General features: G+C 45.1%; 2 protein-coding genes across 5 annotated transcripts in view; one reads left to right on the forward strand and one right to left on the reverse strand.

The window, feature by feature from the left end:
- NEK6 (NIMA related kinase 6) overlaps positions 1-1,014 on the forward strand; it is an 84,332-nt gene extending 83,318 nt beyond the window's left edge. For all 4 annotated transcript variants that reach the window (XM_087944029.1, XM_087944025.1, XM_087944026.1 and 1 more), the window contains exon 10: positions 195-1,014. In XM_087944029.1, coding sequence (XP_087800155.1) covers positions 195-305 — 111 coding nt within the window. In that variant the 3' untranslated portion in view covers positions 306-1,014. The remainder of the gene's footprint in view (positions 1-194) is intronic.
- Positions 1,015-3,319: 2,305 nt separating this feature from the next.
- The window catches only part of PSMB7 (proteasome 20S subunit beta 7), a 36,070-nt gene continuing 12,701 nt past the window's right edge, over positions 3,320-26,688 (reverse strand). Inside the window, exons 6-8 of the mRNA XM_087944031.1 lie at positions 23,267-23,325; positions 5,578-5,729; positions 3,320-3,542 (exon numbers count right to left, since the gene is read on the reverse strand). Of these exons, the coding sequence (XP_087800157.1) occupies positions 3,431-3,542; positions 5,578-5,729; positions 23,267-23,325 (323 nt within the window). The 3' untranslated portion in view covers positions 3,320-3,430. The remainder of the gene's footprint in view (positions 3,543-5,577; positions 5,730-23,266; positions 23,326-26,688) is intronic.

Genomic DNA, 26,688 nt, shown 5'->3' on the forward strand with positions numbered 1-26,688 from the left:
AACATTCTTCATTGTGCTTTTTTTGGGAGGTTCGATGTCCACGTTAAGCCTCGAGATATTACAGAGCCCAGAAACTATACCGTTGATTATAGCGTTGTTGTGGCTTTTCCCCCACATACAACTGGATGTCCAGTTGTGCAAGTTGTGTGTGTGTGTTCATCCCCCCCCCACTTCCCTCTTTCCTTCCTCAACAGCTGCGGGAGCTGGTCAGCATGTGTATCTACCCGGATCCAGACCAGAGGCCCGATATCGGTTACGTGCACCAGTTAGTGAAACAGATGCACCTCTGGACGTCCAGCACTTGAAGCGTGGCTCCTTTGAAGTCCGGCAAGGAGAACCGTTTATCCGGCTTAGTCTTACTTTTGTCTTCAGACGAAACCAAAGCGGTGCCTCACCGAACTCAGAAGTGGCTTTTAAGTGGAGTTGAGCCTTCTTTAAAAGGAAAGAAGACCCTTCCATGATTTGTGTACAGGTGCCCGGCAGGTGGATCTCATCCCAGCCCCCACACGGCTGGGCGATAAAATGGCGGCCCAGCATGACTTGCCTCTCTTCCGAAACCGGATTATAACATGTTACCGATGTAGATCTTGTGGCTTTTTATTTTTTATTTTTTATTTTGGTTTTGTTTTGTTTTTTTTTAAAAAAAAGATCTTTTCTTCAAACTTCGTTTGCGTGTAATCTAAAGTTAGGCTTTGTAAGCAAGGGTTTTCTGGTTGGTGTATTTTTTTCTTTTTCTTTTTTTTTGGACATACCCCTCGTATCTTTTTAACTAATGTGAAATATTGGGAAGGTGAATTCCTTTGGGGGAAAACCGCCTCAATCTTAACGTTAAGAATTGCAATAGATTTAATTTTTTTTTCCCCAGAGGGGTGGGGAGGGAAGGGGTCGTGTGTGTAACATGTATAACTGCTACTTCGCTTCTTCTAGCAGTGGTTATATTAGCCAGTTCAGATTTTAAGTTTGTGTATTTTTTTTTTTTTAAACAAAGAAAGAACATCCAACCTGCTTTTTTAATTTCCCTTTGTATTTCCTTCCGTTGCAAAGAAAGTGGGTAACGGAGAAGGAGGAGGAAGCTGAATTTTCCCTTCTTCTTTTTTTCCCTCTCCTTTTCAACCAACCTCAGAATGATTTATTTTGCAGTGTGGATTGTCAACTCTGGCTGCTCAGACCAGGTGAGCTTTTCAAAACCAAAGGAACGTCGTGTTTTGTCACATTTTTTTTTTCCCGGTTCGAGATCGCCACGGCGACTTCCGTAGCCCGATGAGCGAGTCCGACTCCAGGCGCTGGGTACCCTTGTGTAAAAGCCCATCTCTAGCCCAGGGTTGAGCCCCTAAAATTCAGGGCACCCCCCCCACACACACCAAACAGGCCTCGAAAACCAGGTAAGTCCAGAGGAAAACGGCTTTCAATTCCCGATCACCTGCATTTTTACTGTGAAAACTCATTTACCAATGTGAATACTTTTTTAAACAAGTTGATCTGAAGGAAAATAATAATAATAATAATAATCCAGACTTAAGCATTCCGGAGATGCAAAGCTTAAGTTTTTTTTTAATTATTATTATTGGACGGAGGGGATCGCTATCTCTTGCAACCAGGATGTTCGGGAGAGGAAGTCACAAGTTTCTCTCCGCTGGGCGCTTTTTAGAGGAGGAGGAGGAGGAAGAAACAACGAAAAAAAAATAAAGTTTCTTTTTTCCTGGAACGAAGATTGAAAAGTACAGGCATGGTTTTTGGAAATTTAAGTCACCGGTTTGGAACGGAGGACTTTTAAGAAGGGCTGCCAAATGGCGAGGCTGGGTAGGTGGGATATGGGGGGTGACCAGAGGCCCAGGAGAGAAAAAAATTCTCGTGAAGATCCTGCCATCGGCTCCCAACTTGCTGAAGCTTTTTCTCTTCCCTTCTGCCAAAAACTTTCCGCCGCTCTGCAGGTGATTTTTGGGGGTGGGTTGCCTAGTCTTGGGGGTGGAGGGTGTAACAACTTTGAAAAAGTTTTGGGCTGTCGGGGGGGGGTGGGGTTGGAAAGATAAATTGCTTGGCTCCACCTGATTGTGCTCTTTCTCTCTCTCTCTCTCCCGTTTTGAGGCCTCCTCTTCACATTTGTTGTTGTCCTTTTGACAAAGGAAAAACCCCCAAAGAACTGCATTTTTAGGAAAGATTTAGAGCGATTTACCAAATAAAAGTTTCCTTTGTTAAAAAAAAAAAGTTTCCAGCACTGAGTTTTGGCGTCGATGAGGGGCTTCAAAAGTAGCACGCCGTTCAACATTCAGGCAGGAGGGCATAGTTGAATCCGGGTAGTCCTCGACTTGCGACAACGGAGGCCAAATTTTACACGGCTAAGCGAAGAGGGTGGTTAAGGCAGCTTTTTTTTTCGCCCTCCCTTCTTACAACCTTCCTTGCCACCGTTGCTAAGTGGATCGCTGCAGTGGTTAGGTGAGTGACACGGACGTAAGGTGAATTATGGCTGCCCCCGTTGTCTCCTGCAAACCGTCAAGTCCACGTCAACGGCCAAGCATCCGAATTTTGGCTGTGGGGGATGCTTACAACGGTTTTGTAAAAAGTGTGAAAAACAATCGTGGGTCACTATTTTTTCCAGGGCTGCCGTAACTCACAACAGTCACTAAACAAAAGATTTAAGTTGATTGATTTACACAGAGAACAGGACTGTGGGCGGTGCCCTCACACCAGATCTGGGGTTTGCTAATTGCAATGTGCAATACCCAATAACCCAACTTGGAGACGAAGAGGAAGGTTATAAGTCAAGGACCCTCCCTGTATTCAAAGCCATAAAGTTTACATCGCAACAGGTAGAGAACACGATGGGCTTTGGAGTCTGTTCTGACTCAGCTTCCCAAATATGACAAACCCTCCGACGGGAACTCAAAACATTTCTTTAATTGGGGCGCCAGCAGCCCTGCCCAAAAGTGTCTCTCACAGGCTAACAAATCTGGCCAGAAGATGAATAATTGTCTGCCACGCCTACTTCTCTCCACCCTCTGCCTTTTATCCCCAGAGGTAGGGTGGAGGCTCTGCTAGCAGCAGTGGCTCTTCCGTCCCGAGGACCGGCCTATAGATTTCCACTGCTCTCCTCTCCTCTCTGCCTTCTGGGCATTTGCGCGTCGGGCACTGTTCCTCCTCTTCCTCATCAGCCACCTCCAGACCTGGGGTCTCTTGACTCCCCATCTGAGGGATGACGGATGGCCCAGGATGGCCTGTGTCTGTCTGTCTGACGGCTCCATTCCCTCTTCCCCCTCAGAGCTCTCAGGTTGCCTTGATGCTGACCCTGCCCTCCTCCAAATTACAAGAATAACCCGCCCTGTTTCCATTATTTATTATTCATTTATTCATTCGGTTAATCGTAACAAGATTATTTCGACTTTGAAGGAATACTCTCGGTCCCCTAACCGTGTCCCGGACTCTCCGCCGGGAATCAGGACGTGTCCATGGTCTGCACCGTCTCCTCCGCCACTTCCAGTTCCAGGCGGATAACCTTTTCCGATAGGATGCCCGTGGTGCCCTTCTCACACCGGTATCTTCCTTGCCTGTCGAGGAGCAAAAAGGCAGCACCGTCACAGAAGCTTTCTGGGTCGGAGTAACTAACTCTACAAGCGCTGTGGCCCTGTGCAGCTGTGGCAAGCAAGGCTTTTTCCCCAGAGAGATTTTGGGAATCTTGAGGACTAGAAACACACACAGATTTTTTCATGCCTGTGGAGACTCTCCATAGGGTCGTGATTATCCCAAAGGTGCTTTCCTCCCCACCCCCCACCCCCCAAAAAGGTGACTGGACTTCCCTGTGTTTTTTTTCCTTGAGGGCATTTTGCTTCTCATCCCAGAAGCTTCTTCAGTTCTAATGGAACATCAACCCTTCCCACGCCCCCAGAACTGAGGAAGCTTCTGGGATGAGAAGCGAAACATCTTCAAGCAAAAACAAAGGAAAAGTCCACTTGCCTTTTGGAAAAAGCCCCTTTGGCCACGCCCTTTTTCACACGTCTCCTTCAGTGGGAGGAACGATGGGGGGACCACCAAGGATTTTGCAAGAAAATCACGCAAAAGGGGGCAGATTGATACCACTCCAAACGTTTTCAGCCCACATCCCGGACGGGAGCTGCAACCTTCACATGGCCAATTCAGCCTCATGTCCCACAGCCTGAATTCCTCCGTTGGGAGCCTCGGTCATTTCAGTCGATGCATCGATGAATCGTTTGCAAAGGCGCTTTTTCAAGAGGCGCCTGGGCTTCCTTGTTTTTTTTTTCCTTGAAGACGTTTCGCTTCTTGTCCTGAAGGAGCTTCTTCAGCTCTGACTGGATGGTGGGAAGGATTTATCTTCAGTTAGAACTGAAGCAGCTTTTTGGATGAGAAGCGACAGGTCTTCAAGGAAACACAAGTGGATCGAGTGGCCAGTTTTAAGTTTCTGGGTGTTACCCTAAAAGAGGACCTGACCTGGAGTGCCCACAACGCAGCCCTGGCCAAAAGGGCCCAGCAGAGATTAGACTACCTGAGGCTTCTCAGAAAACAACACCTGAATGAAAAACTGCTGGTGACCTTCTACCGCTGCACCATAGAGAGTATCTTAACTTATTGCACCTGTGGATGGTTTGCCAATTGCACAGTGGCAGATAGGACAGCGCTCCAGAGGGTGAACATCATTGCCCAGAGGATCATTGGTTGTCCTCTCCCCTCTTTGGAAGAGCTTTAGAGCTTCTGCTGCCTTAAGAAAGTTCAAAACATCCTCAAAGATCCATCTCATCTTGGGAACCCCCTTTTTTAAAACCATTACCATCTGGTAGACGGTACAGGACAATAAAAACAAGGACAAAATAGGCTGAAAAACAGCTTCTAGCCCTGGACAGTAGGTCTATTGAATTCTACTGTATAGTGCAATATGAATGCAATATCAGGGGTTTTTCAATTCAATTGCATAGAATGTGAAGGAGGTGTGTTTGTGTTTATTTTCATAGCCATAATGCGCACTGAAGATGGTATTAAATTGCGTTGTATGAGGTGCAATGATAATAAACTAAACCAAACGAGGAAAGTCCAGTCACCTCTTGAAACAATCATGGCCTGGGTGGCCGAGAATATCCATAGACGTTTGCATTTGCTACCTTAGACAGCTAAGTCCTTGAGTTACGACCACAACCCCGAGCCCAACATTTGCGACAGATCTGTTAAGCGAGTTTCGTCCCATTTTTACAACTTTCCTCGCGCCCAATTGCTAAGTGAATCCTTGCATTTTGTATAAGTTGGGAGCACGGTTCTTAAGCGAATCTAGCTCCCCCACTGACCGCCACGCGGCAACCATCAGAAACACGAGTCAGTTGCCGACAGTCTGAATTTCGATCACGTGACTGAGGGGACGCTGCAACGGTCGTGAGTGTGGAAAAAAAACGGTCGTAAGTCACACTGTTTTTCACTTCTGGCTATTATCGTGCTCGGGTTTCTCAGCCTGTTTCAAAGGACTCTCTTTCCCCAAGAAGAACTTTTGCAAGATCCGTTGCAACCGTGGTGGCTCTTCCAAGCAAAACCCTATCTGGTTCACACACACACACACACACACACACAAAATCAACCCCTCACCTTTCCCCCTTTTTGTTTGGTGTGTTGTACGGACGGAGGAAGTCCAGCTTGCTCTTGTTAATGACGCAGATATCAATGTTACTGCCAGAGCCCAGGTCATTAAATATCCCGGCTGCAATAGCATCTCTCACGAGAAGTTTGGCTTCTTCTTCCTAGAGGGAGGGAGGGGGAAGGAGGAGGGAAAAATAACAACAGCACTTAAGACTTATAAATACCTCTTCACGGTGCTGCACAGCCCACTCCCAACCGTTTACAGAGTCAGCCTCTTGGCCTCCCAACCATCTGGGTCCTCATTTTACTGACTTCGGAAGGAAGGAAGGCTGAGTCAACCTTGAGCCGGTGAAGATCGAACTGCTGGTAGTGGGCAGAATTGGCCTGCAACAGTGCGTTCTAACCACTGTGCCACCACAGCTGATAGAGGAGTAGATCGATAGACAGACAGAAGACAGACAGACATGGATGGATGGATGGATGGGATTGGAATAGATACAGACAGACAGATAACAATAGCAATAATTAGACTTATATACTGCTTCGCAGTGCTTTGCAGCCCTCTCCAAATGGTTGACAGAGCCAGCTATTTCACCCAACAATCTGGGTCCTCCTTTTACCCACTTCGGAAGAATGGAAGGCTGAGTTAACCTTTAGGAGGAAGGGAGGGAGGGAGGGAGGGAGGGAGGGAAGGAAGGAAGGAAGGAAGGAACGAAGGAAGGAATAGAAATCCAACCAGTGAAGAAGGAAGGAAAGAAAGAGAGAGAGTGGAGGGAAGGAGGGTGGAGGGAGAGGGAAAAGAGAGAGAGAGAGAGAGAGAGAGAGAGAGAGAGAGAAGAGAGAGAAAGAAAGAAAGAAAGAAAGAAAGAAAGAAAGAAAGAAAGAAAGAAAGAAAGAAAGAAGAAAGAAAGAAAGAAAGAAAGAAAGAAAGAAAGAAAGAAAGAAAGAAAGAAAGAAAAGAGAGAAAAGAAAGAAATAGCAATAGCCCTTAGACTTATATACCGCTTCACAGGGCTTTTACAGCCGTCTCTAAGCAGTTTACGGAGTCAGCCTCTTGCACCCAACAATCTGGGTCCTCATTTGACCCACCTCAGAAGGACGGAAGGATGGGTAAACCTTGATCAAGCAAAAATACAGATACATAGATACATAAACATACATATATACATATACATACACACACACACACACACACATATATATACAGTCCTTGACTTACGACCACAATCAAGCCCACAACTTCTGTGGTTAAGTGTGAGATGTTGGTTAAGTGAGCTTTGCCTCACTTTACGACTTTTCTTGCCACGGTTCTCAAGCGAATCGCTGCAGTAGATAAGCTAAGTCACCCCGGTCCTTAAGTGAATCTGGCTCCCCCCCCACTGTCAAGAAGGTCACAAAAGGGGGTCGTGTGATCCCCCCAGGGACGCTGCAACCGTCATAAATACGAACCCGTCACCAAGCGTCTGAATTTGGATCACATGACCATGGGGGGGAACCCTGCCATTGTCGTTGTGAAAAAACGGCGGCAAGCCACGTTTTGCAGTCCCATTGTAACTTTGAATGGTCCCTAAATGAACTGTTGTAAGTCGAGGACTACCGATATATATATATATATATATATATATATATATATATATATATATATATTATGTATAATATATACATAACAACATGTAAGTACCATGAAAACTTAACACACACACACACACACACACACACACACACACACACACACACACACACACACACACACACATATATATATATATATATATATATATATATATATATATATATATATATATATATATATGGCCTTCAGCTTTGTTCAGGGTATTTTCCCACGTCATAGTAGTGGTGCTTTTAAAGTTGTAGCAACGTTTCAGCAGAATCTCATCTGCCATCATCAGGCTTCTGTATTGTGTCCGTCTGTGAGTCAGACTTTTACAGTGGTTTCAGATTTAAATTTGGAGCAGCCTATTGCTGTGCCAGAATGGTTTTTCTTCATCCTGATTGGTTGGGAGCAATAGGCTGCCCCAAATTTAAATCTGAAACCACTGTAAAAGTCTGACTCACAGACGGACACACTGCTACAGAAGCCTGATGATGGCAGATGATCTCTGCTGAAACGTTGCTACAACTTTAAAAGCACCACTACTATGACGTGGGAAAATACCCCAACTGAAAGCTGAAGGCCATACATGTAAGTACTGCCACGAAAACTTAAGAATATATATATATATATATATATATATATATATATACACACACACACACACACACACACACACACACACACACAGAGAGAGAGAGAGAGAGAGAGAGAGCAGAAGAGAAAACAGGACAAAGATATGGAAAGAAAAGAGACAACAGAGAAATTGACAGGTGCTTCTACAGCTACACATTAGCTGGAATTATGCAGTTGACTCTTCCAGTTTGGGGGTGGGAAAGAAAAACATTCTCCAAAAAAAGAGGAAATAATTTTTTTTGCAAAAGTTTTATTCAATTTTTACGTATGAGAGAGAGAAAAAAATATATTTTTTTTCAGTGTGAACAACATGATTCAAACTTGACTTACATTTCACATTCATCTTTCACATTTGGTAACTTATCTGAAACTTACTTTATATATTTTCTTTAATTTTAATCATCAAGCTTTTCCCATCTTATTTTATAATTTTTTCCAATACATTGTTTGATCAATATTACTACTTATGAAACGATGGGATTAATTATGTCTGTTTTATCTATAATTTTTTAAAGGTATTTATTTTTAGGTAATGAGAAAGGGAACTTGCAGACGCAGATTTAAAAGAGATATACGTAATGTAGTAATTATTAGAAAATTATTATGTTTTCTTCTTTTTTAAAGTGTTAACTCAAAATTAAATTATCTTAGGGGAGGGGGGATTAATTATGTGATACGTTTAGCCACAGGGATGGCACTTTGGAATTGGCAAATAGGGGTGTTGTATGGTTTGTTGGTTTTTTTAGTATGTTGAAAATGTGTGAATTGCTGGAATGATGAATTAATAGATGAGTAAATTGCAGACCTGACTTCATGAGAAGATAACATATAACGAAGATGAAAATACATAATGATGCATTAAGGATTTAAAAAAGGGGAAATAAATTTTGCCTGCATTTGAATAACTGCGAAGTTCAACAGAGGGAGCGAGCCTCTGCCCTGGGCTGAAGGAGGAAACAAATGCAGCCAATTTGGCACTGCTCGCTCCTGAAATGATTATTTATTTTTCCCCACCTTGCATTTAAAAAAAAAGAAGCTCCCCCTGCTTCTTCATTCATATTCCCAAGGGGAACGAGGTCCCCCAAAAAAATAAAATTAGGAAAATAAAACAAATTTTATTCGCAAAATTTTATCTGCAAAATCTTTTTTTTTTCCCGCCCCTGGGAGAGAACGGACACTCTTGGAGCTCCTCCCTAAATGCCTGCAAAGTGACCGTAGGAACAACGGTATAAGACGAAACTCTCTTATTAGATCAGCACCCTCTGCAGGGCCACCAGGAAAAGGGTCTCCATGTTTCCAAGGCTGCCCTGGATAAATCATCCCTGAAGTAAAAACGGTGCCTTCCTTCCTTCCTACTCTCCTCCAACTCCCTCTACAATCCTTTCACTGCCTCCTTCCCTCCTCTTCCAGAGGTGGGTATTCAGCCGGTTCGGACCAGTTCTGGAGAACCGGTAGCAGAAATTTTGAGTAGTCCGGAGAACCAGCCAATCCCACCTCTGACTGGCCCCGCCAACCCCATCTCTTCTCTGCCTCCTATTGAGTCCCAGCTGATCGGCTGGGTCTCCTTTGGTTGCCTTGCACAGGAGAACGGAGCTGGAAAGCAGGTTAGTGGGATGCAGAGGGAAGGGGGATTTTGCAGTATATCCTTCCCCTGCCCCGCCCACCAAGCCACACTCACCAACACCACGCCCACAGAACCGGTAGTAAAAAAATTAGAATCCCACCACTGAAATGTGCCCATTTATTTATTTTTTGGGATTATCTGCAGATTTTCTATTGCCCGGGAAGCGATTTCCTAGCTGTAGTTAGGAGGAAGACGAGACCGAATGGTCTCTTCAGCCATTGGAGCCTTCTCCTGCCCCTTAGAAGAGGACAACCGTGCCCAGCTCCCTTTTCCTGCCGCTCAGCGGCCTCCGCTCGCACCGCCCACCCGGGCTCCGCCGCACCGCCCGGGCTCCGCTCAGGTATCCGGCTGGGGCTGTCAGGAGTTGCCGCCGGCGCGGCTCTGCAGCGGCCAGTCCAGCGTTGTACTCGGGAAGGAAAGGCAAAACCAGGAGCCGCTGCTGCCATTGCAAAAGCGCCCGCGGCTCTTCCTTTTTGCCTTTCCTTCCTGAGGCAGCGGGACTAGAGCCACGCAGAGCCGCGCCAGCGGTAGCAACTCCTGACTGGGCCTCCGAGGGGAGGGAAGGAGGAGAAGAGGGGGGCGATTCCCAAAAATCGAATTCGATTTTAATCGGAAGAATATCATGTCTGTACCTGCAAGAACCTCAGAAAACATACACACATTATTTATTTATTTATTTTTGGCACAGATGCCCAGATGGCTAGAAAAGATGAGAGGGAAACACGCAGATTTTAAACCTGAACTGTTTTTAACTAGGTACGATCCCAGGGAGGAAAAATCGACAAGGACGTATTTAATATTAACGTGCTTTAACAGCAGCGGGAATTATTTTCGCCCAATATTGGGGAAAATGAAGAAACACCGCGAGACGAAGGAATAGGGAAGATACGAGACTGTGCAGAAATAGGATAGACTGACACTGAAAATGAAACCGAGAGAAGTCACAGAATTTTATCAAACATGGAATCTATTTTATCAGTGGATGGAAGAAAAAAAAGGGGGCGAAGATTGAGAATGTAAAGATGTATTGTTAAGCCAACTAAACACCCGGATGTGATGTTTATTAAGTACTAAGAATTGTAATTAGTAGAAACTTAATTGATATTAAAAAATAATAATAATATAGACAAGGGGGCCTTGAAAATAAGTCATGTCAGATGTGAGTTTGGAGAGAAACAGGACCAAATCTTAGAAAAACTCTAGAATTTCAGCCTCTTTTGCAGGCTTTCACCCTGGCAAACCTGCCTCTCCGTCTCGCAGACCCCACCCAGACCAACTAGCCCCACCCCAGGGCCCCTCACTCTACAAGGCTGAGCAAGGGGGAAAGGCGTGCTCCTCATCCTCACCGTCAAGTCCCTGCCGCACACCCAGGCCTCTTTTTAACCCTATAGGTTCTCCCCAATTTTTTATTCCAGCAGCAGCTGCCATGCGTAGCGCTGAAGAGGACCCCAAGGGGCAATTGAGGCTGTTCCCAGCACATGTTCAAGCCCCTCCAGAGACCTTCCACACGAGAGGCCCAGGTTCTCACAGCTCAATTACTTCGGGCTCCCAATCTCCTCCGTGGAAAAGGCTTTACTCATTTGCAGGACTCTTGCTATTCCTAATTTCAACAGACACACACACACACACACACATCCCAAGCTGGCTCTCAGTTCAGGTCCTGGCTTGATGACATCAAGACACCCAACCTAATTCTGCTAAGCCAATGTTTTGCACTCTTGGCCGCTTGGCCCAATTCTGGGTGGACTTTGGCTCCCAGAATTTTCCCAGGCAGCAAACTCAGAATAACCAGAGTTGGAAGGGGCTTTGGAGGCCTTCTAGTCTAAGCCCCGCCCCCGCCCCCACTCAAGCAGGAGGCCCTGTACCAAGACTCTTCGAACTTGGCAAAGTTTAAGGCTTGTGGACTTCAACTCCCAGAATTCCCGAGCTAACATGACTGGAGGAGGAGGAATTCTGGGAATAGAAGTCCACAAGCCTTCAACGGTCAAGTTGGAAGACCCCTGGCCCTATGCCATTTCAGACAAATGATTGTCCAGCCTCTTCTGGAAAACCTCCAGTGTTAGAGCACCCACAATTTCAGGAGGCAAGCTGTTCCACTGGCTAATTGATTTGGGATTATAGAATGACAGAATTGGAGGGGACGTGGGAGATCTTCTAGCCCAAACCCCTTTCAAGAGGAGGCCCTCTGCCATTCTCGGTGAGGAACCCTGGAAGGTGAACTCCACGGATCTTCAAGTGGCTAACCCGAGTCCTAACGAGATTCAGACAGTCCCCACCTAAGACCCATCTCCTTTCTTAAATCCTTCCTGCAGATCCACAAGGCCAGGAACGTTATCCAGACCTAGGAGGTCAATTCAGACAACCTTGCCTTACTTTCTGGAGGAAAAACCCACCTGGTGGTTAAGACTTCCAGGCCATCTTCACCACCGAAAGTTGAAGAAAGTCCAAAACATCCTTAAAGATTCATCTCATCCTAGGTACCCTTTTTTTTTTTTTTTGAACTATTACCATCGGGCAGGCGGTACAGGGTAATAAAAACAAGGGCCAAAAATAGGCTGAAAAACAGCTTCTCCCCCAGAGCCTGCAGGAACTATACTGAATTTTACTGTATAGCGTGCAATATGAATGCAACATCGGGGAGGTTTTCCATTCAATTGTCAAGAATGCAAAGGAGGTGTGTTTGCGTTTCATTTTCACAGTTAGAAGGTACACTGAAGATGGCATTTAATTTCGTTGAACGAGGTACAGTGACAATTAAAGTAAACTCAACCCAACTAAGAAGCGCTTCGATCTGGAAAATGCTGACAGCCCGTCTTATTAAAAACTTAAAATACAGATTTAACGATAGGGCTGCCAAGGAGGTGGCTACAATTAATTGAGGGTGGGGGTGGGGGAAGTCCCCCAAAAGTTTGGGGGATTGGGGAGATCCTCCTTAAAGGTTGCTGGATCTAAACTACCTGGGAACACAGCCCCGCTCCCCACCCAGCCTAGAGATATTCTCATAAATGAGATTATACAGTAAGAGTGATGTACTGTATTTCAAGTCAGCTGTGACAAGCAACCCTTTCCAAGGCAGGCGGCTTGCGCACCGTTGCTACATCGCGTAATGTGTCCCCGGGCTCCGATGTGCATGGCCATTTACCGCCGCAAGACAAATGGGCCGCGCTTGTAAAAGGCACAAAGAGGTCCAGGCCAGCCGTCTAATGGTCACCGCAGCTGTGCCAAACGGCTGGAAGAGGCCACGGCAGAGGCCCCAAGTTCATTAAAACTGACCAGTAATGGATCCGTGAAAACGCGCCGGAGGAATTGAGCGGTAAAGGCTAAAATAAATAACTCAGCATGGAGAGCTCATCCGAAATGGTGTTTGATAAATTATTTATCATGGAAGGAGATTGCCTGCATTTAATTTTGGAGCTACTGGTAGCATCTTTAAAAGATGATTTATGTCTTGTAATACCATTAAACTCTATATTGGCCCTCTGCTGGCTATAAAGTCTGCTGAGATTTAAAGAACGAGCTTTAAACTGTCACTGCAGCATCATCGTGGAGAGGCCTGTATTAAATCTCGACTTTAAACCTGTTATCTGGAGAGTTGCATTCGGTACACGCGCCAAAACTTGATATATTGCCTCCTTCCAGCTCTAATGACAAGAGGCCCAAAGAGTTGGGAGTCTCCTTCTTTTCCCCCACTCAACGTTTCTGCCTTTGTCTTGCAGATGTTGGCTTAACTTGGCTAGGAAAGACAGCGGGATTTCCAGAAGAAAAACTGCAAGGGAAGGGCCAAACTTAACTCCTGGCACTTTCAAAAGCCACGTCCCTTTCAAGGCAACCATAACCCAACCCAGGTCCAACATCCACATGGTTTTCCTGGACACAGTACAGAAATGGCTGCCCAACGCCAACCTCCTTCCAGGTGTTTTTCCAGCTTACCAGTTGGACTGACAAAGCTGGAGTTTTCAACCTCTCCACCAAGGGGTAACCAGATCTGGCCCAGCTTCTCTTCTATGCATGACAAGGTCAAGGATAGGAACTGTCTTCTACTCCTCTCAAGCTTGGTGACTTGGAGATGGGAGGACTTCAACGCCCGCAATTCCATGCTGACTAGGGAATTATGGGCCTTGAAGTCCAGCCACCTTCAAGTTCCCAAGCTTGATGAAATATTGCTTGGAGGATTTCATTAACCCCCAAAATTTGAAAAGCAGACTCTCTTCTACGGAGGGGGTCCCTGGTGCTCTCTGAGCTTGGTGGCTTTCTTGAAGACATTTCATGACCCAATCGAGGTAACATCGTCCATGCTAATCATCTGACGCTGTGCTCATTAAAAGGAGTCTTACACTTAGGCAAGAAAAACCAAAAGGGCACATATAGTAGATTGGGTGAAACCAGGCTTAATAGCAGGAACTGTGAGAGGGATCCTGGAGTCTTAGTGGACAACCAGCTAAATAGGAGCCAACAATGTGCACCGGCAGCCAAAAAAGCCAAGGCAATCCTGAGTTGTATTCACAGAGGGATACAATCAAGATCAAGGGAGGTACTAATACCACTCTATAAAGCCTTAGTAAGACCACACCTAGAGTCCTGCATCCAGTTCTGTTCACCACATTACAAAAAAGATGTTGAGACTCTAGAAAGAGGGCAGAGAAGAGCAACCAGGATGATGAGGGGACTGGAGGCTCAAACATACGAAGAACGGATGCAGGAACTGGGCCTGGCTGGTCTAGTGAAGAGAAGGACCAGGGGAGACAGGATAGTAGCCTTCCAATAGTTGAGGGGCTGCCACAGAGAGGAGGAGGGGGTCAAGCTGTTTTCCAAGGAACCTAAATGCCATACAAGGAATAATGAATGGAAACTGACCAAGGAGAGATTCAACCTGGAAATAAGGAGAAATTTTCTGACAGTGAGAACAATCAACCCGTGGAACAGAAGTTGCCTTCAGAAGTTGTGGGAGCTTCATCGCTGGAAGAGACTGGACTGCCACCTGTCAGATTTGGTCTCCTGCTTGGGTGGGGGGTTGGACTAGATGACCTAAGGTCCCTTCCAAATCTGTTAATGATACCTGATTTGGGTCATGAAAAATCTACAAGAAAACTACCAAGCTCAGAGAGCACCAAGGATCCCTCATTTCAATCCTGAGCTACAAATATTCCCCCGTTATGGACTTCTATTTCTCCGAAGCCTTTTCCTTATATGAAATCCTTTGAGAACACATCATTGTACATTATTTATTCTTTCTCTTTCTTTCTTTCTTTCTTTCTTTCTTTCTTTCTTTCTTTCTTTCTTTCTTTCTTTCTTCTTCTTTCTTTCTTCTCTTTCTCTCTCTCTCTTTCTTTCCTTCCTTCCTTCCTTCTCTTTCTCTTTTCTTTCTTTCTTTCTTTCTTTCTTTCTTTCTTTTCTTTCTTCTTTCTTTCTTTCTTTCTTTCTTCCTTCCTTCCTTCCTTCCTTCTCTTTCTTTTTCTTTCTTTTTCTTTCTTTTTCTTTCTTTCTTTCTTTCTTTCTTTCTTTCTTTCTTTCTCTTTCTTTCCTTCCTTCTTTCTTTCTTTTCTTTCCTTCTTTCTTTCTTTTCCTTCCTTCCTTCCTTCCTTCCTTCCTTCCTTCTCTTTTCTTTCTTCCTTCCTTCCTTCCTTCCTTCCTTCCTTCCTTCCTTCCTTCCTTCCTTCCTTCCTTTCTTTCTTTCTTTCTTTCTTTTCTTTTCTTTTCTTTAAATGCAAACTGTTGGAAGCAATTCCGGCTTTGAAAAAAAGGCCTATCAATTCACCGGCCATGATATGGATTGTATCCACCACTTGGTTAAAAATAAAAAACCCTTATTTATGACATTTTCCCAAACAGACGGGCAAGAATGGAAGGTGTTCGAAGTACTTACAAAAAACCGGAGGGGGAAGGGGATTTGGGGTTGGGGGAGTGGGAGGCGAAGAGAAAGAGGAGAATAAAGAAAGGCAAAAGGAGAGATAAAAAGACAAATTACTTTAAGCAGGAATCTGAGAGAAATAACTGGGTTGGGGGAAAAGGGCCATGTGAAGGAGGTCAGAGCAGCCGTAAAAAATCTATAGAGAAGTGCTGGGGATTTGAGACCAGGAAAATGATCGTTCTTGAAAACCAAGGGCAGGATAATTAACGCGTGGAAGAATCGTGCCGGATATACCCGTCTCTTCCGGGAGAAATTGTGTGCCGATCAATATGGAACTTGAGACGGCAGGGCTAAATCTGCTGGGGAAGCTCAAAGAGAACCGACCCGACAGAGATACTGAAAAATCAAAAAACCCATTTCATTTCTTTCTCCCAAAGATCGTTTCGGTCATTTCTTTGGCCAAAAAATAAAATAAAATAAAATAAAACAGGTTAGAAAGGGGAATGCAGGAAGTCAACCCACCTCACCTGCCCACCTGCCCACCTTTTAAAGAAAGGTAGAATCGAAGGAAGTTACCCCAAGAGTCACGTTTCTTTCTGCTGATCTAAAACGAGAGCTCGCCAAGAGGTATTTGGAAGTCTTAACGTGGGCTGAGCTTTTCTTGTTGAGCTAAGCAAGACCTTCTTGGAGACTCCTAGAATCCCAGGAGATTCTCCTGGGTCCACCTGAAGGAGACTTGACCTTCTCAAGTCCCGTTCTTTCCATTTGGACTTGGGTGAGAAGGTCTTTCCGAGACCTGTTGCCCACTAACTTCGACAAGGAGGGCAGGACAAGAAGCTACGGGTGGGAACTAAACAAGGAGAGAAGCAACCTAGAACTCAGAAGAAATGTCCTGGCCGTGAGGACAATTAACCAGGGGAACAGTTTGCCTCCAGAAGTTGTGGATGCTCCAACGCTGGAAGTTTTTAAGAAGAGATTGGATAGCCATTTGTCTGAAATGGTCTAGGATTTCCTGACTAGGCAAGGGGTTGGACTAGAAGACCTCCAAGATCCCTTCCAACTGTTATTCTATTCTATTCTATTCTAATTTCTCTTATTTCTCTTCTCTTCTAACTCCTATTCGATTCTATTCTTATTTTTCTTCTAATTACTATTCTATTCTATTCCTATTCTATTCTTATTTCTCTTCTCTTATTTCTCTTCTATTCCAATTCCTATTCTATTCCTATTCTATTCTTATTTCTCTTCTCCTATTTCTCTTCTCTTCTAATTACTAATCTACTCTATTCCTATTTCTATTCTGATTTCTCTTCTCTCTCTTCTCTTCTCTTCTATTCCTATTTTATTCTTATTTCTCTTCTCCTATTTCTCTTCTCATTACTGTTCTACTCTATTCCTATTTCTATTCTGATTTCTCGGCGAGTTCTGCCCTCTCATATTGACTTAGTCTATATTTTTCTTAGGTTGGGAGGGTTCCACACTGAGAAGAAATTTGCAAGAAAGTGTTGCATGACCCCAAGCAGCTAAGGAGTCCCCAAAACACACGATGACTTCTCCCTTGTGGAGATGACATGCCTGTCACTTCACATCCCACATAAATAGATTTAATTCTGCCACAAACTTCACCCTTTGGGGACTTGGCCTGCTGATATTTTGTGGTGTCCACAGCTACGGAGGGTTCTCCATCCAGACATCCACCCTTCAACGCTAGGCTGTTGTGTCTCCTAGTACAGCAGTCCTTCAGACAGGGGTGCTTTTCTCAGAAATTGGACAGGTAGACATTCCACACCTGTGTGAGACACTATCTTGCTTCCTAAATGATCTGAGAAAACCCCCACACTCATCCCTCTCTCATTTGGGACAGAAATTATCATTTCACCCCGCATTAAAAGCAATCCATGGTACCTTCTATCATATGTGGTGGCTATGCCCCGAGACCAGGAAATATTGGAGTAAAATAAAAAATAAACTGGCTTCAAGAGATTACTAAAACACCAAATTGAATTCAAAGCGGAACTCCTTCTACTAGGAATAATTACAGGTCAATATAGTAAACAGATTATATATATTATAATTACATATTTTGTCAGCAGCCAGAATAGCTTTTGCACAATTAATGGAAAGGAGCTAATATCCCTTCAGAAGGTTTAGTCACACAGAAAGTTCTGGAATGCGTTGAAATGGATAAGCTCGCACTGAAAAGGACAGACAGAGACGACTTCGAATATTATGTAAGATGGGATTAATGGTATGAGTGGTTAAACCATAAATATAAAGACTAGGGTGAAGGATTATGGTAAGCCAAGCTAGAGACCTTAATAGATGATTAATATATGTGTTTGTGTGTGTGTGTGTGTGTGTGTGTAGATAGATATAGATATAGTAAAAGTCTGACTCACAGACGAACACAATACAGAAGCCTGATGATGGCAGATGAGATTCTGCCGAAACGTTGCTACAACTTTAAAAGCACAACTAGAACGACGTGGGAAAATACCCGAACAAAGCTGAATACCATACATGTAAGTACCCGCGAAAACTTAAGAAAACAAATATAGATATATAGATATGTATCTGTCGATGCCAAAACGTTGTTATGAACATGAAAACAAACAAACAAACAATGATTCTGGGCTCAGCATTCCTCCCTTCAAACATTACGAAATGAAGGTGCTACAACCTTCCCAACAAAAAAGGCTTAAAAGAGATTGCTCGAGAGAGAGACTTAAACTACCCATCTTCCACAGCCCTCACTTAAAACAGTTGACAGAAACTCTGCTCTTTTCAAAAGACGAGCAACCTCAACCTCTCTTTTCTCCTATCCTCCAATACCAGTAAAAAAAAATAAACCATGTTAATATTTCATACCGGTGTAAAATATGCTGGAGTATCAATTCAACATCTGTTGTCTTTAGGGTTCGGGAGTCCCGCTGTGGCTCTTTCAATTTGTAATTGAGTTCTATACTGAATTAATCAGCAGTTTATCTCTCTCTCTCTCTCTCTCTCTCTCTCTCTCTCTCTCTTCTCTCCTTTTTTTTTTTGGGGGGGAGGGTGGGAGGAGGGGAAAAAATCCTCTCTACTAACTTGAATTTACATTAACAATTTATAGGAAATTACCTGCCAAGGCAGCAACGTGTGATTCTGGAATTCCTGGTTCAGTTCCTTTGATTTTGTCTCTTGCTCACTTAATGGGAAGAAACTACCTTTCTATCTTCTATCAATCAAACAATCAAACTGTCTTATTCAATCCCTGCAGGAGATGGATGTACATTTCATGTGTTCCTGATTATTTTCTGAAAAATGCCCGGGTTTTCACAGGGCGCAAACTGTCACAAAAATGACCAAGGTTGTTGAGCCCTTCGTTTCGGAGGCTAAAAAACACACACAGAACGGTTGCGAGGAATTGGGTCTGTCTAAAGTCTAATGAAAAGAAGGATTTGGGGGGAGACGTGATAGCGGTCTTCCAATATTTGAGGGGCTCCTACAAAGATGAGGAGGGGGGTCAAACTATTTTCCAAAGCACGGATAGAAACTAATCGAGAAGAGAAGTGACCCAGAACTAAGAAGAAATTTCCCGACAGTGAGAACGATTAATCAGTGAAACGGCTTCCCAAAGGTGCTTTTTTTTTCAGGAGGTTTGACCCTCTCAGGTGACCCTGAGGACCAAGATAAACCTCCAAGTGCATCCAGGACCCTTTAAAAGGATGCAATATAAATCCTTCCATTCCCCACTAGCATCCAGTCAGAGCTGAAGTAGCTTCTTGGATGAGAAGTGAAACTTATTCAAAGAAAAACCACCTCTTGAAAAACCACTTTTGGGACACCTATGATCTGGAGGACGGAGGATCTCCTTTAGCTATTCACTTTGGGATGAATGCCCTTCGAATGGTGTGGGGAGCACGAATGGATTTCCAGAAAAATATGGCAGACTTACAGGAATCATTTGCATCACTCAGGTGGACCCTGAGGACACAGACACACCTCCAAGTGGCCTCAACGGCCCTCAAAAAGGATGCAAACGACCAGCTGTCTGCAAGGAGCATAAATCCTTCCATCCCTCACCATCCCGTCAGAGCTGAAGAAGCTCCTTGGATGAGAAGCGAAACATCTTTAAAAAGAAAGTCCAGTTGCCTCCTGCAAAAAAACAATCTTGGGACAATCTCGACCTGGAGGACGGAGCATCTCTACAGACTCCAACACTGGAGGATTTGGAGAACAGATTGGACAATCATTTATGTCTGGGATGGTATAAGGTCAACTCTTCGAGCGGAGGGGATGAACTAGACGACCAGCCAGGTCCCTTCCAGCTCTATCCTTACTCCTTGCAGAAGTTGAAATTCCAGTAATGTAAATATTAGAACCAAGCGCAGGAATATCTTTCTTTTTCCACCTCCTTAGCCTGCTAACCTCCCAGCTAGGAGGGGAGAGCTCCAGAAAAAAAGGGCAAGAGACAAGAGCAGGGGTTCGACGTGCAAATGTCAGACCAATGCCAGAGGAGCAGAGGCAGCTTCTAAAACAATGACCAGGTCTAGTGTTAAGGTGTTAAGGTGAATGAATATATGTATGTATGTATATGTATATGTACACACACACACGCTAGCTCGATACCCGTGCTTCACTACGAAACTAGGTGATCAAACTTAGTTTTTGGGGAGGAAAATAAGAGGGGGAATAAAATTCTGCCTCTGCCTACCAGCATCCATGGGTATTCATCTGGCTAGCGTCCTGTCAGTGTGTGAGAGTTGAGGGCTGTTTGGAAACTGAAGCAGTCTTTGCTGCGTGAACAAGGAGGAGACAGCAAGGAGCCTGGGCGTGGCTTAGCTCAACTGTCCTGGACTAAAGCTGCTTGCTGCTGCTGCGAAACCGAAACTCTTCTCCTCTGCTTGTGTTTTGCCTTTGGAAGAGATTTCTTCTCAGGTGGGGAGGGGGAGTAGAACTCCTTAGCATCAGAGCGTGTTAATAATGATGATGTAGGTAATACTCTTAAATGCTCTGATGGTCATTTCAAGAAATCCTTGCTTAGTGTGAGCCCCTCGAAGCCAAGGCGAACATACATGGCAAATTTCAAGTTTGTTGGCTTTACGGTTCTGGAGATTTTGTGATGAGGCGTGGGTGATATTTTGCTTTTGTATGTATGTATGTATGCATGTATGTATGTATGTGCATATCTAATAATAAGCTGCTTGGAAAATTTAGCGAAGGGGAAAAAAGCTAAAAAAAATGAAGGCAAAAAGCAAGAATCGACCCAGACAGACAAAAAAACTCAGTTCCTTTTTGGGACAAAGGGGGTCTTGCAGTGTTGTCCCCCCACACACACACACACATACATCCACGCCCCCCACTCCTTCCAACATTTGCCTAAGCTCTGCCCGCTGCCAATGGCGGTACATTACCGAAGGCAGCCGCTCTCCAGCTTAATGCGGACAGCCTCCCTTGATCTCGGCTGTCTCCTGGCTGTGTTCCCGCCAAGCCTCTCCCTTCCTTCCTTCCTTCCCGCGGAGTCATTAAAACAGCGAGTGTCAGCTGTGGAGATTAAGGCAGAGGACACCCAACACCTGAGCCCCGTGGTGGGGACCGGGTGGGGGGGTGGGGTGGCGCGTTGGGATCAGCCCCCGCCACTAATGAAGGCCGGATTCATATGCGGCTTGTCAGCCCTTCCTGGGCGTCTCTTGGCAGCCCCGGATCGGCCTAAATGAGACTGATGGCTTGACAGCTCTTGAGCGAGATGGAGGAGGCAAGCTGGCCCTTCCAAAATTATTTGGGGGGGGGGAGCTGCTGGGGAAGGGGTTTCGGGCCACGCGGCTGCGAGGACCCTCAGCGCTCCCCGAAGCGGAGCCTTCACGAACAGAGACGCCGGCCCTCTGCAGGGATTGGAGGGAGGAAAGACAACCAATATTGTGTGCGTGTGTGTGTGTGTGTTTTCTCCAAAAGCTGAAGCTTGGGTCTCCCAGGTAGCGCTTTCTGCCTTCCAGCAAGCAGGTGTGCGGCCTCCCTCTCTCAAGCGTCCAGGGAGCTTTAGGGCGGTGGGGATAGTCAGGTTGCCGTTTTTGGCAACGTCTCGCCATTCTGCCGGAGCTGCCCTCTTTCTCCATCTTGGGAGGGAGGGAGGGAGGGAGGAAGGAAGGAAGGAAGGAAGGTAGGAAGGTAGGTAGGTAGGTAGGTAGGAAGGACGAAGGAAGGAAGGTAGGTAGGTAGGAAGGTAGGTAGGTAGGTAGGTAGGAAGGAAGGAAGGAAGGAAGGAAGGAAGGAGGTAGGTAGGTAGGAAGGAAGGTAGGTAGGTAGGTAGGAAGGAAGGAAGGAAGGAAGGAAGTTAGGTAGGAAGGAAGGACGAAGGAGGTAGGTAGGAAGGAACGAAGGAACGAAGGAAGGTGGGAAGGAAGGAAGGTAGGTAGGTAGGAAGGTAGGAAGGAAGGAAAGGGAAGGGAAGGGAAGGAAGGGAAGGGAAGGGAAGGAAGGAAGGAAGGAAGGAAGGAAGGAAGGAAGGGAAGGAAGGTGGGAAGGAAGGAAGGTAGGTAGGTAGGAAGGTAGGAAGGAAGGAAAGGGAAGGGAAGGGAAGGGAAGGGGGAAGGAAGGAAGGAAGGAAGGAACGAAGGAAGGTGGGAAGGAAGGAAGGTAGGTAGGTAGGAAGGTAGGAAGGAAGGAAAGGGAAGGAAAGGGAAGGGAAGGGAAAGGAGGAAGGAAGGAAGGAAGGAAGGAAGGAAGGAAGGAAGGAAGGAAGGAAGGAAGGAAGGAAGGAAGGAAGGAAGGAAGGAAGGAAGGAAGGAAGGAAGGAAGGAGGCGTTTTTGCTGCCTGGTAGCCTCAGGACGTGTGATTGTCAGGCTTGGCACCAGCCAAGTCACTTGGTACTCAAACTCCAGGTTTGGTGGGAGGAGGAGGAGGAGGAGGAAGGGGGGAGCCTGGGCCCGGCTGGCGTGTGAGCCTTGCCCAAGGCAGAAGGCAGAAACTCCGACAACTTATCTTGCAGAGAGGCAGAGTGCCAGGGGCTGGCGAGAGCTGCGAGCCTTGGCGAAGCCCACCGCCCTGCGTCTTTCAAAGCCTGCTCTTTCACCCGGTGGGCCACCCCAGCTGCCAGGCCAGGTTTGATCCTTTTCTGGCTCTTGGCAGCCCCTCAACAGAGGGGAAATTCCAGCAAAAAGAGAGGAAGGGGGTGGGGGAAAAAAATTCTTCCATTCGTTATTATTGCCTGTCACCGATTTTTTTATAAATATTGTGCGCTCGGTTGCTGTGGCACGACTCTCTGGGGAGGCCAAAAGGCATAGCAAAGAAAGGGGAGGGGAGATATTTTGTGTGTGTGTGTGTGTGTGTGTGTGTGTAAAGGAAAAGAAAAAGGAAAGGGGGGGGAGAAAAAAAAAGCCCACACTTTCCTGGCCTTCAAATAAATGCTAATTTCTTTTAATGCAGGCGGCTTTTGGCTGAGCAGCGGCTGCAGTAGCAGGGAATACATATCAGAGGGAACTTGGGGGTGGGAATGAGGGGGAAAGCTGGCTGATTGTCTTTTTCCAGCGGATCTTCAGCTGCGGCTTTCATTAAGCTTGCTTAATTAGATTCCAGATGCTAATTTGCAAGTTGAAACCAGAGGGTGCGGGACGGTGCGCCTTTGAATCGCTGGCCTGTGATGTGATGGACTTTAGAAGGTAGACGGGCTGCTGCCCTTCTCTCGAAGCACCAAACCAAACCGCCTGACAATTAGCGACTGCGGGGGTGTGGGGGGGGGGGTTGCATCTGCTTTGATGGAAAGCGGGTCTCGAGCCCTCATTCCCCCCCCCCACTCTCACCCAGTGACAAATTTGGGGAGGGGGAGAGGATCAAGGCTTTTCAACCCGAAGGGCTCGGCTTGGAAGGCTCAAAAGTTGCTTCTCGCGACAACGCTGGGAAATTCTGTCTACCTTATCAGCTGGAAAAGTGGCCATAAACCATCCGATAGGACTTTCAGAGTCACACAAAGAAAGGTCTTCGGAGGGAGGGAGTGGGATTTACCTCCATGTCAGGTTTGAACTTGTTCTCGAAGACCGCCATAGCCGCCAGGGATCCAGAACCTGAAATATACCAAAGGAGAAGAACCATAAGTTTGTAGAGTGTTTCCCCTTATTCTTCAATCTTTCTCTCTCATTATTTCAATTATCTATCTATCCTATCTATCCATCCATCTATCTATATCTATTATATATCATCTATATATCTAATCTATCATCTATGTATTATCTATATCTATCATCTATTATCTATCTCTATTTCTCTATATTATCTATATCTAATCTATCATCTATATATTATCCATATCTATATCCATTCATCATCCATCCGATCAATCTATCTTCTATCATCTATCTATATATTTATATCTATATGTATCTCTCTCTCTCTCTCTATTATATATTATCTATATCTATTTAACCTATCTATCATCCATCTATATATTATCTATACCTATATCCATCATCCATCCATCCATCCATATATCATCTATCTATATATTTATATCTATATGTATATCTATCTATCTATCTATCATCTATCTATCTATCTATCTATCTATCTATCTATCTCTATTATATATTATCTATATCTATTTAATCTATCTATCATCCATCTATATATTATCTATACCTATATCCATCATCTATCCATCCAATCTATCATCTATCTATATATTATCTATATCTACATCCATCCGATCAATCTATATTCTATCATCTCTATATATTTATATCTGTATGTATCTATATCTATCTTCTATTACCTATTTCTATCTCTCTATTATATTATCTATATTTATTTAACCTATCTATCATCCATCTATATATTATCTATATCTATATCCATTCATCATCCATCCTATCTCTTTCTCTCTCTCTCTCATCTATATCTATCTAATCTATCATCTATATATCATCTATATCTATATCCATCCATCCATTCTTCGATCCATCTATCCATCCATCCATCTTCTTCTTCATCATCTATCTATACAAAAGAAGGAGGGATGACAACCCTGAACTATATAATATAGGTTTTGTTTTTTTAAAAAAATGGAAGTATTGTTCTTGCTTGTTTAAAGGTAGAACCGTGTAGCTTTGACGTGGTGCTGCTCACAAGGCAACCCAGAGCATTTTCCAAAATCCCAAGAATTAAGAAAAAAGGCCGAGGATGCAATTCTGACCACATCTTCCAGTTTGAGATAAGCGGAGGGGCACCGAAACAAAACCCCCGTTGGGAAATGAGACGACCTCCAACCCGAACTCAGCTCCATTTGGGCTCCTTGGAAGGAAGGGAGTCGAAATCCCATCGGGAGCAGCCGAGTCCTTCAGAGCATCTGAAGCGGTTCTTCAAATTCTGTTTGAGGTCCTTCCTGGGGGGGTCACGATTTGGGGTTTGACAGGCAGGTAGCATTAAGACACCCGTTGTCAGAAGCTTTCGAGACAAGCACAAACCTTTAAACACACTTACACCAGCAGAAGAAATGACACTCAGGGACCGCTAAGAGGTTAGGAGGTTGAAGTTAGGTAGCTTCACATTTTGCTCTTTTGAGCCACAAAACAGAGAAGACACACTGGATGAGAACGGACTACGCATCCAATCAGGGTTCTGCTTCCAGAAAACTTTAAAACAGTCCAATAAAGGCCCCCCCTCTCTCTTCTAGCAAGTCCACACATGCCACCAACAAACACATATTTTAAAAAATCTTGGCAAACAATCCTTCAACCCACCTTAATCCTGCTTCGTTTCCCCCCCTCTCCCCCCCCCCAAAAAAAACCCCCGCCAGAAGTTAATCTGCCTTGCGTGCAAGTCCTCTTGGACAATTTTTCAGCCTGTTCTGGAGGTTTTTTTGGCGATGGGTGTGTGTGTGTGAGAAGGGGGGGGGGGAAACAAAGTCGCCCGCAATTTTTTATACCAATTAGAAGACTTTTTGGTGGCATTTATGACTTTTTAACTGGTTTTGCATAGCGCTGTCTATTTAACTGGGTCGGCTGAAGCCCCTTGAAATGATTTGTGTACATCGCTTGACCACTTCGATGGTTGAAGTACAAAAAGAAAAAAAAGAAAGAAGGAAAGAAAGAAACAGACACCGATTACACCAGCTTCAAATGAGGGGACCCGCTGATTTTATCACGTCTCCTGAATGTATAATGAAAAGGCAGGTGGCTGACAGTGACACTGCCAGAGAAAATGCAGACTATCTTTTCTCCAGCATTTAAGGGAGCCCAATTATAGATCAAGTTTCAAAGGGGAGAGGCAGCAGATTTACAGACACCAATCAAGAAACACGGTAACCCCAGGAAATGTGACAGAATCTCCTATTATACATGGCTGTCGTGGCTTTACAGGACCGAACACCCCATGTTTCTAAGCTGGTGGGGGGAGAGGAGGGGAGCCCCAAAGCATCTTTCCACCCTTTGGCCACGGATTGTCTGTTTTGGCCGCCAACGGATGCGTTGAAAAACAGGGGGGGGAAAAGATTATTATTTTTTAAAGAAAAGGGACGGCAACATCCCTAGGAGAGGTCAATGGCCCAAAGCTTTAAAAGGAGAAGGAGGACGGAATTCGGGCTTGGGATAATGTTTATGGGGGAAGAGAAAGCAGCCCAAAATCTCTTTTAGCAAGATTTTTGAAAAAACCCCAAAAAGATGGGGAAAGGGAGGGAGAAACGGGAAGATACGCTAGGTTTTAGCGAATGAGAGAGGAAAAATTTAAGAACCAGAAGTCAAACTTCCCACCTATTGTTTTTTTTTCCATTCACATATTAGCAAAAATTGCTAGGTGATTTGTGTCGGGAACAACACAAGAGACCACTGTACAGGTAGAAAAAAAAGTGCAACCTGGCCCAGCCACCTTGACAGGGCAAGACAGGGGGAGGTGGTTTAGGGCAACACCTTAATGGATGGAGGCGAGACGTGGGGTGTCCACCCCGTGAACGTCCTTAAAATGCTCTGCTGGACACAAGAGGCAGGAGGAGGCCTGATCTGGTTTGAAGCCACTGATTGAAGGACCTTCTACCTGTGTCCTCAAGTCCGTGGAATTGCTCCCAAGGTCATCAGGGTTTTGGGGGGAGGGGAGAGAGGAGAAGAACAACCGTGTGACTTTTGGATCAAGGAAGGAAGGAAGGAAGGAAGGAAGGAAGGAAGGAAAGGAAGGAAGGAAGAAGGAAGGAAGGTAGGTAGGTAGGTAGGTAGGTAGGAAGGAAGGAAGGAAGGTAGAAAGAAGGAAGGTAGGTAGAAAGAAGGTAGGAAGGTAGGAAGGTAGGTAGGTAGGAAGGAAGGAAGGAAGGAAGGAAGGAAGGAAGGAAGGAAGGAAGGAAGGAAGGAAGGAAGGAAGGAAGGAAGGTAGGTAGGTAGGTAGGAGGAAGGAAGGAAGGAAGGAAGGAAGGAAGCAAGGAAGGAAGGATCCAATTCAAGGTTATC

Source organism: Notechis scutatus, chromosome 15, assembly GCF_049901735.1.
Source record: "Notechis scutatus isolate UNSWTSFEM ecotype Mainland chromosome 15, rNotScu1.2, whole genome shotgun sequence".
In the NCBI taxonomy this organism is placed as follows: Eukaryota; Metazoa; Chordata; class Lepidosauria; order Squamata; family Elapidae; genus Notechis; species Notechis scutatus.